Source organism: Triticum dicoccoides, chromosome 6B (assembly GCF_002162155.2).
Source record: "Triticum dicoccoides isolate Atlit2015 ecotype Zavitan chromosome 6B, WEW_v2.0, whole genome shotgun sequence".
Taxonomy (NCBI): Eukaryota; Viridiplantae; Streptophyta; class Magnoliopsida; order Poales; family Poaceae; genus Triticum; species Triticum dicoccoides.
The window spans coordinates 574,539,585-574,549,247 of record NC_041391.1 but is presented as its reverse complement, the minus strand read 5'-3'; the positions used below and the strand labels follow the sequence as shown (position 1 = coordinate 574,549,247).

The 9,663-nt window shown below is 45.6% G+C and overlaps 2 protein-coding genes across 3 annotated transcripts; one reads left to right on the top strand and one right to left on the bottom strand.

The window, feature by feature from the left end:
- The first annotated feature begins 4,336 nt into the window (after nt 1-4,336).
- Nucleotides 4,337-6,159, top strand: LOC119323495 (dynein light chain 1, cytoplasmic-like). The gene is made up of 2 exons (XM_037597169.1): nt 4,337-4,756; nt 5,744-6,159. Exons 1-2 carry the CDS (start codon nt 4,466-4,468, stop codon nt 5,897-5,899), a joined length of 447 nt encoding a protein of 148 aa, XP_037453066.1. The 5' UTR covers nt 4,337-4,465; the 3' UTR covers nt 5,900-6,159.
- A 130-nt stretch (nt 6,160-6,289) lies between these two features.
- On the bottom strand, nt 6,290-9,373 carry LOC119323494 (APO protein 2, chloroplastic-like). 2 transcript variants are annotated; one of them, XR_005156339.1, is made up of 5 exons: nt 9,194-9,373; nt 8,990-9,057; nt 8,237-8,557; nt 6,545-7,443; nt 6,290-6,464 (listed from the first exon to the last, which is right to left on the bottom strand). XR_005156339.1 is itself a non-coding variant. In XM_037597168.1 (4 exons), exons 1-4 carry the CDS (start codon nt 9,302-9,304, stop codon nt 6,618-6,620), a joined length of 1,326 nt encoding a protein of 441 aa, XP_037453065.1. In that variant the 5' UTR covers nt 9,305-9,373; the 3' UTR covers nt 6,431-6,617. The 2 variants fall into 2 exon arrangements, 1 of the variants encoding a protein (XP_037453065.1); XM_037597168.1 differs by having other exon boundaries at nt 6,431-7,443.
- Nucleotides 9,374-9,663: the final 290 nt, after the last annotated feature.

Genomic DNA, 9,663 nt, shown 5'->3' with positions numbered 1-9,663 from the left:
TGTGCTAACCCCTATGCATAGATTTCCAAGGTCACGGAACCCGCAAGTTGATCAACAAAACATACATCAGGTGAATCACGTGAATACCCCATTGTCACCACAGATAAGCACGGCAAGACACACATCAAGTGTTCTCAAATCCTTAAAGACTCAATCCGATAAGATAACTTTAAAGGGAAAACTCAATCCATTACAAGAGAGTAGAGGGGGAGAAACATCATAAGATCCAACTATAATAGCAAAGCTTGCGATACATCAAGATCGTGCCATAGAGAGAACACGAGAGAGAGAGAGAGAGATCAAACACATAGCTACTGGTACATACCCTCAGCCCCGAGGGTGAACTACCCCCTCCTCGTCATGGAGAGCGCCGGGATGATGAAGATGGCCACCGGTGAGGGATCCCCCCTCCGGCAGGGTGCCGGAACAGGGTCCCGATTGACTTTTGGTGCCTACAGAGGCTTGCGGCGGCAGAACTCCCGATCTATCTTCTCCTTCGATGTTTAGGGTATTTGGGAATATATAGGTGAAACAAGTTGGTTGGGGGACGCTCGAGGGGCCCACAAGACAGGGGGCGCCCAGTAGGGGGGCCCACCCTCATGGCTTCCTCGAAGCTTCTCTGACGTGAACTCCAAGTCTCCTGGATCATGTTCGTTCCAAAAATCACGCTCCCAAAGGTTTCATTTCGTTTGGACTCCGTTTGATATTCCTTTTCTTCGAAACACTAAAATAGGCAAGAAAACTGCAATATGGGTTGGGCCTCCGGTTAATAGGTTAGTCCCAAAAGTAATATAAAAGTGTATAATAATGCCCATAATCATTCAAAACAAATATTAAATTTGCATGAATGCTTCATAAATTATAGATACGTTGGAGACGTATCAGGTACTCACCACGTCGTCTCCCGATCAGTTGGATTGGGCCGAGGACCGCCATGGCCATTTACTCATGGGCCAGTTCGGAGAGCCGAAGTATACACAAGGAAGATTCTACAAGACTTGGTGATCAAGACAAGGAGTCCTCCCCCACCGGCGTATTCGGCTAGGAATCTTGTTATCCTAGGCCTCTGGTACATTATATAAACCGAGGCTAGGCTAGTCGATAGAGGATTATGATATTACTCATCATACCTCTAGGGTTTAGACCACAACATATGATCTCGAGGTAGATCAACTCTTGTAACTCATATACTCATTAAAGTCAATCAAGCAGCATGTAGGGTATTATCTCATCAAGAGAGCCCGAAGCTGGGTAAATTCCCGTGTTCATGTTACCATTGATCCTAAGACGCACAGCTTGGGACCCCCTACCCGAGATCCGCCGATTTTGACACCGACAGGCACCTCTAGACACAACAATTGATCATTGATCACTTAGCCATGTGCGGTGCCCCCCTCCACCATATTCCACCTCGGTAATATCGTAGCGGTGCTTAGGCGAAGTCCTGCGTCGGTAGCATCATCAACATCGTCACCGTCGTGCTGACGGAACTCTCCCGCAAAGCTCTGCTGGATCGGAGTTCGTGGGACGTCATCGAGCTGAACGTGTGCTGAACTCGGAGGTGTCGTACGTTCGGTACTTGGATCGGTCGGATCGTGAAGACGTACGACTACATCAACCGCGTTGTGATAACGCTTCCGCTTTCGGTCTACGAGGGTACGTGGACAACACTCTCGCCTCTCGTTGCTATGCATCACCATGATCTTGTGTGTGCGTAGAATTTTTTTTAAATTACTACGTTCCCCAACACTTTCATGCCGGTCAGCGCCACTCTAGAGTAATGGTGACTCAACAGTGTTGATGCTAGTTAGAGCGAAGCGACCGGATGAGGAGTCGTCACCGGTTCGAACCAAACACATGGGCCATTCCACATGAAAGAAGAGAACTAATGCTATTTCCACATGACCACCTGTTATGCTCGGGCCATGAATAGAACCAACCACTCGAATGAACCTCTATGGGTGTACAACCTTGTTCGTAAACGGTGCACAAACCCCTCGCTTTGATACATGTAGAATGGGTTGTCCCGTTGGGCACGAGAGGGAAGCTTTTGAAGCTTCCATCGTTTTTTGTTTTGTTTTCCGCACTGTTTTAATTCTACTTTTTATCTTTTTATTCTTTTTTTACATCCATGAACTTATTTCCAATTCAAAATCTTTTTTCAATTTTTAAAACTTTTTTCAAAAGCATGAACCTTTTTTCCAAAACACGTGAACTTTTCTTCAATTCATTTTTTTGAATCTGTGATTTGTTTTTCGAAGTCCATGAAGTTTTTCAAATTCGTGAACTTTTTTCCCAAAATCAATAAAGTAATAAAATTCATGACTCTTTTCAAATTATTATTTCTTTTAAATTGATGAACTTTTCCAAATTAGCGATTTTTTTCAAAATCCAAGATCCTTTTTTGAATTCCTGAACTTTTTTAAAAAAATCACAAAATACCTTTCGATTTTATATTTCTATTTTCTTTTAAAAATGTATTTTTCTCAAAAAGTCAATGGTGGACCTTTTAACCGGACATGTCAACCGCACCCAGCGAACCAGGAAAACCGGCGAGTGAGCGGCCGATCACCTCCTTGTTAGGTCCGCCCAAGGTGACGCGGGCGCCGGGAGGATGGAAAAACATATTTGACGCTTTTAGCGTCAAACTGCCAAGAAGCATTCGCAATGCGATCCCCTCGAGTGCCGGAATTGGGCCGGCCCACTTTCGCACAGTGAGGCAGCTCGGTTTTTGAACTGATGTTTTTGCTTTCTATATACCATTTTCGTTTGTTTTTCTTTTTCTTTTTTTCTTTTTCTGTTTCTATTTACATTTCTTTTTTCCGTTTTCCTTCTTTCTGTTTCTTTTTTCCCTTTTTCTGTATTCATTTTTTCTGTTTATTTTTCAACTTTAGATATATTCCTTTTTTCTTTGTTATTGTTCTTAAAAACCACTTTTTTTATATGAACATATAAAAAAATCATTTTTTTTTACAAAAAGGTTCAAAAGTTCCACTTTTGTCACGTTCTCAAGAATTGCCTTTTCAAAAAAATTCTGGAATTACAAAATTTGTTCACCTTTTAGAACAAGGTTCAAAGTTTCAAATTTTGTTCATAAACATTGTTCGTAATTTCAAAAATAATAATTGGAATTTACAAATTTGTGTGCATTTTAAGAAAGTGTCCAAAGTTACATTTTTTTATTTTTTTCCGAAATGTTTGCAATTTTACAATTTGTTCGATACTTCAAAGAAGTTTGTAGTTTCAAAATTTGTTATCATTTTTAAAAATTTGTTCATAATTTCAAAATGTTCTCCAGTGTTTCAAGATTGTTCTTGTTTTAAAATACGTGTTCATATGTTAAAAAATTTGTTCACAAATTTGAAAAAGGTTCACGTTTCAAGTTGTATTCTATTTAAAAAAACGCGTTCGAAATTTTAGAAAAGTTCAAATGTATGGCTCTTCATAGTTCTTAACACTCCACACTACATATTAGGCACGAAAATTCTTTCGCTGCAGTTGCTAAGCTCGTGCGCATGAGGGCAGGAGGGTGTGCATTCACCGCCAACGAGCGCCCAACTTCTAATTTTGCTCCCAGGAAGGAACTTTTCCCTCCGGAACTCATTTTGATGGTTTAGCCGATCAAACCTAGAACCAGGTGCTCCTCGTTCATAGCTTCATACCGTGGACAAGCAAACCAGTGTCTGCACGCACTGCACAACTCGACGCATCATATTTCATCACACACACCATGTTTTGCCTGAACACCACGGTGAAGCGAGGACGGTCCGATGAAGCAGTCGTAGTACCATTCGCCTGCTGAATTATTCCTACTGAAAGGTGTGGCTAGGTCTCAGTCGGCTAAGGCTTAACCAAGGCTCAGTCAAGTAATGTAGCTTATAATAATAAGAAGAAAACAGCTAAAAAGAAGAAAAAAATGTATCAATCTTCATGCAAGATTAAAGGAATGTAGTAGCATCGACCGAGACTTTGACCGAGACTTAGCAAAACTGCCTACTGAACTACTGTAGTCAACTGCGCGGGGTGGTATGGTGCACGGTGCAGCAGTTCTACCGTGGCCATGGCAGCCGTTCCACGTCCGGATCTCGCCGCTCGTCGTCGCCCCCAACGCCACGCGCGCGCCTCGCCGAGCAAAAAGAAACAAAACCATCGTGCGCCGTCCCGGAGCTCGGCCGTGCCCGTCGCGTCGGTGATCCCACCGGCGGGCTTCCCGGGCAGGCCGAGAAAAGAAATGATAAAAACGGGAGATGAGAGTACGGCGCCAACTTTAACGAGCCCCAACGCTACATCCTCTCCCGCCCCAATACAAAAAGCCGCCCCAACCGCCGCACAGCGTTAACAAAGAAATACCAGAGCACACTCGCCATCTCAGCTCAGCTCAGCTCGTTTCCCTCCTCCCGGCCCGCTCGGCAAACAACGCTCCCGGCCGGCGGCAAGGGAGGGTTGTGAGTTGTTACTTGCGAGCATGAGGGAGCAGGAGGCCCGCGGCGAGGCGGGGCGCCGGGGCGGCGTCATCAGGTCGCTGCTCGGCGTCGCCAGGCTCGCGGAGGACGACGGCGCTGGCGCCGAGGAGGGCGGCTCGAAGAAGGAGGACGGCGTCGGCGCGGAGAGGAAGGCGGTGGTGCGGGTGGTGGCGGCCGACATGCCGCCCGCGCTGCAGCGGCGCGCGTTCCGCTGCGCCCGCGACGAGCTCGCCGGGATGCCGCACTTCCCGCGCCGACTCGAGCCCAAGCGCCTCGCGCTCGCCCTCAAGAAGGTAACTAACCATGACTACAACCCCATTGCCGTCTCCAAGATTGCTAGCGCACAGCTTGGCCAGGAACCCGCCGCGTTGCCTGCTCCCAAAAAAATGCACCGTCAGACGCGGCGGATTGGCAGTACGTACGTACATGATTGCTAGTACTAGTAGGAGTATTTGCCCCTGTTGCCTTCTAGTCGCCGATTATAATACTCGTGATTGTGCAGCGAGTGCAGCATCTTGCTAGCTTGCTGGGAACTTTCGTAGAACACCTCTGATTCTGGGAGTAAGTTCGACTGTACTCTCGCGGCAATGCAGTGATAATTGATCGATGTACTTCTGCATTTGTATCCGCCTTGAAGGATTGAGCTGCATTCATGTCGAAATTGCGGATAGATCCTCCGCATTATGATCACCACACCACTTCCATTTTGTGTGTTACTAGTACTATCTACTCCCTCCGTTCCTATTTACTCGTCGTGGTTTTAGTTAGTTCAAATTTGAACTAAAACCAGGACGAGTAAATTGGAACGAAGGGATACGTAGGTGGAGTGTATTGAGTCGGCTGCCCTCTGCAGCTGTCTGAAAACGAGTTTGTTGTTTTGCTTGTCATCATTGGCAGTTGGAGCATCAGGCTCCCAACACCTAGGCGATGGGGTCAAGCCTAATGAAACGATCATTCGCGTAGCTAACCACCGATTAGATCATTTAACAAATAGAACAATCCAAAGTTGTAATCATGCATGTGGCTGTCAGTGTCACCGCATAAGTTTGACCAGGAAATATGCGTCAATTGACTGTTCTAGCCTTCCGGGGAATGACTATTCACATCTGCCGCGCTCAAAATGCTCAATCTCTGCCAGCTTTGCCATTGCTTCTCTAATGTCATTCACAATTTAACCAGACAATCACATGATTTGTTCGAACACTCGCAAACTTTACATTTCTACTCACATGAGCGTTAGTGCACACATGGTGGAGCTTATAATTATCCTTTGCTGACAGGAGTTCGACACCGCTTACGGCGCGGCTTGGCACTGCATCGTGGGGACGAGCTTCGGTTCATACGTCACGCACGCCAGGGGCGGATTCTTGTACTTCTCTGTTGATAAGGTCTACATACTGCTCTTCAGGACGGCGGTGGAGCCCCCGCCCCATTGACGATGGCCACACAAATCGTCGTTCACTAATTGTATGCACCTGTGTGGGAGTGTGAGGGCGTCCCAGCTCCCAAATGCAAACGGTTCGGCTGAACAAGGCCTTGTAATTAAATTGCATTGTTTCTCCGATGGCAATGGAGACTCCCTTTTTGCGTCACGTCTACGGTTCGAAACTCCGAGAATTCGACGGCGTAACGTGTTCCAGCTGAACACGGTCTGATCGTCGTGCTTTTCAGTGTGGGAGAGGTTTCTGATGTTCTGTAGATGTCCAAACATGAACACAATTTGGTGTATATTGAAGTGATGCAAGCTTTCAGCATGTACTAAACAAGATTGCTGTTGTGCAAGGCAGGACATCACTTCATCTCTTGATTCCAGGCATCCTTCATTAAGAAAAGAAAAATCTGAACTTGCACTGGTTCTGAATTTGACACAAAGTGTTCATGTAGCACACCGCGCCGTAAGGCACATATCAGCATCAGCATGTGTGCCCCAATTCCATCGCTGTAAATAGTGGCCATGACATCCCTCAGACAAAGAAACATCTGGTAAACGTTGATTCACATCTGAAACAAACAAAACTTACCAGATTATCTGACTAAGCTAAGTTCCTGCTATATATACATGGAGTAAGATAATAATGAACCTATGGTCAGCACGAATGGAGCTTGCAGTTTTCTTGACCTCAATCGTACAAAACGTAAACACCACATTTCCATTCAGACGACCATTTCAGCCTCTTTCAAGCTGGAGGGAATCCCTATATCTAGCCTCATTGTGGCTTTGTACTTCTCCGGCACTTGTGCGCCGCCCTGAATGCATATCTCAACGACAGCCGGCGCCTGCCCATAGAAGATCTTGAGCTCCTTCTGCAACTCCCCAGATTCCGGCATGTGCCAGACGTATCTAGGGGGTATTAGGTCATCGAGCACCGCCGCCTGCCACCCATGCTGTCCATTCCTCTGCTGGTGCTTGAAGGCTCCACAGTTGCGCGCTTTATGACCACTCGCTCCAATGTGCACCTCAGGACAGTATCCGCACACCCTCACTGAATACCTCTTCATGAGCCTCAAGGCACCGTTCCGGAGTGTCTCCCACACTTCGAGTGTTTCCTCAGCAAGAGCAGCCGTCTCCTCTGGGCTCGACGGAGGGGTAATCTCATCGTCGGATATTTCTTCGAGAATTGGCTCCTTAAATTTGTCAGGCTCTGGGTCAGGCAGGTCATCTTCATTTGCGTCGACAAACTCTTTCCTTCCGATCTTAACAATTGGCTTTCTTCGGCGTTTTGTGGGGTACTCAGGGAGGTCGAGACCAGCTTGGATGCAAAGCTCCACAATAGCAGGAACGCGGGGCACCTCAAACCTCTGGTCATGAGGAATACGCGGGCCCAGACGGTCCTCTAGGTGGTAAGCTTCAACTGGCAAGAAAACAGCTTCAACAAAAGTACTTCCCCAGTCATGTTCTCCCTTGCGTTTATCAGAAGACATTCCTCGGCATGTTCTGAAAGGGTGTCCAACAGATCCAACGTGTATCTCACTGCAATATCTGCACCGGAAACAGGCATTATTTCCTCACATATAGCAATAGTAAAGAAATCATAGATCTCACTGATAATCACGAGTGCACATGAGCGGCATAGTGGACTGAACAAATGCATAAGACAACCTAAGGGTACATAAGTTGGTAAATTGTAAAATAGTCATGTGTATCAATATAATTTTGTCAATGTGACACAACACAACATAAAAAACTAAAAAGCACAGGGCAACACAGCATTATGACTTATGAACTAAATCATTTTCAAATTATCAAATACCATCACAGGATTAAATTTTAACATGAACAGAGATTTCTTCAAGAAATAAACATGAAGTCCAAACTTCTGTCCTGACTTAATGCAGATGTCCGTTTTGACTCACTGGAGGCTTTGATAAAACCAAATGGAGATGCCTTAATTGGATTCAGTAATGTACGCGCAAATGTATGTATTCAACGGGGTACACAAGAAACAACCTTCTAGAATACTCTCAAGCCGACTACTTCAACTGTGCATCTAGATACCTCCATCCTACATGGTTCATGTCATATTACTAGACGAAAAGGTAAGTTAATTATATGCATTGGCATAACTTAATCATATTGCCAATGGAACACGTGTATGTGAGGTACTTTATCTGTCGTTTATACAAATCCTATCATGCTATTGTGCTTTACAGATTATACAGCATGAAGACAGACCTCTTCTGTCGAGTGTGATAGATATGTAATGAGGACTTTTACCCTTAGCACGATTTCAAGAGCATACTTATCAGGAAAAAAAACAGGACAAGATAATTACTTGCAGCCTTTCACTGGTACTACTTTTATCAGCCTCTTCAAGTTGTTGATCAGCAAAATTCTTGCGTTGTACACTCTGTATGCCTCTGGTATTAGTCTCTGGACCAGCAATCCATTTTTCGGAGGTGGCGGCGGCCCCCTAGGCTTCCCTTCAGCTTCCTTCATCCTCTGTCTTGCTCGGCGCCTTAACTCCAGTACTGGTATAGGAAATGGTTTCTTCTCCCTTTTGGAGTAGTTACGTGGAAAATCAGCATTTTGAGAATTGTCGTTCCTAATGACGATGGAGCTATAACAAGGTTGGGACGCACTGGAAGCAGGCGCTCTGTAGTCAGAAAAAAGGGGATTCATCAGGGTACAAAATATGTTCGATATTGGACCCACTCAATTTCAGAATCAAATGTGAGTGCTTAAATCAAGGTAAATTTTCACCAACCATACCATTCAGCTAGTATCATCAACTTTTTCTAGTTTTATCGCGAGTTTATGATTGACTACCAACTTACCATTACATGTTCACGAATTTGAACCGGTATCTTACTAACATCATAGTTTGTTGCCCAAAGGTACCCACTACCAGTGGTACCAGTTACTTATGAGTCATGACAATATTTCAGAGTTGCAATTCATTAGAGCAAACTACCAACATCGGTACTGACCAACATTTTTACTGTAATTTTGATTTTGTTTTCAGCATGCTTGTTAACGGCAGCGGCACCATAAGGTTCAGAATTCACAAAGCAAGCCTCGAACTAACCTGAATCGCGCACCGCATCCACGCGCACCACTGCCAATTCCTGCAAACGCGTCTAATTGCCCCCTGACCTGCGCCAGAGGGACAGCATAATAAAATTTCAAAACCATCGCTCTTGTCCGACCCTCTCTGCTCCTGCAGCCGAGCAGGTAGCGCCAGGTTGAGGTTGGGGGCGTGGTTCCGCTGGGATGACGGGGGCGAGCATACCTGAACGCGGGGGGCAGACCACCGGAGGCCGACGAAGCAGCGGAGCTGGGGGAGGCGGGACGAGCAGGTCGGGGGAGGCGGGAGAGGGCAGGAAGAGGAGGGTGGTCTCATGGCTGCGACCAGTGGGGAGAAGGAGCGAGCGATGGGCGTCTGGTTGCTTTTTCTCTCCCTATCCTCTGCGTTCGCTAGGCTCTCTTTGCCACGGGCTTCTTCGGGTCGGGGTGGACTGTCTATGTGGGCTGGTGAGGTGGGATCTTGGTTACGGTCTCATTTTTCCACGCAATTTTAAAAATGTCCACAACATAACAAACGTAAAATTTTGTTCACCCAATTTTTAAAAGTATTTATAACATATACAAAAGAATTACTATCATTAAAAAATGTTTATAAACACTTAAAAAATGTTCGCATGTTTTACGGAAATGTTAATAACAATCTTGAAAAATGTTCAGCATGTATTAGAAAAATAT

Excerpts from the sequence above, each read along its gene's own strand:
- LOC119323495 (XM_037597169.1), top strand. The coding sequence starts at position 4,466 with ATGAGGGAGCAGGAGGCCCGCGGCGAGGCGGGGCGCCGGGGCGGCGTC. Across the intron at positions 4,757-5,743 it reads TCGCGCTCGCCCTCAAGAAG|GAGTTCGACACCGCTTACGG; the intron begins GTAACTAACCAT and ends CTTTGCTGACAG.
- LOC119323494 (XM_037597168.1), bottom strand. The coding sequence starts at position 9,304 with ATGAGACCACCCTCCTCTTCCTGCCCTCTCCCGCCTCCCCCGACCTGC. Across the intron at positions 9,058-9,193 it reads GGTCTGCCCCCCGCGTTCAG|GTCAGGGGGCAATTAGACGC; the intron begins GTATGCTCGCCC and ends CCTCTGGCGCAG. Across the intron at positions 7,444-8,236 it reads GTACCAGTGAAAGGCTGCAA|ATATTGCAGTGAGATACACG; the intron begins GTAATTATCTTG and ends TTTCCGGTGCAG.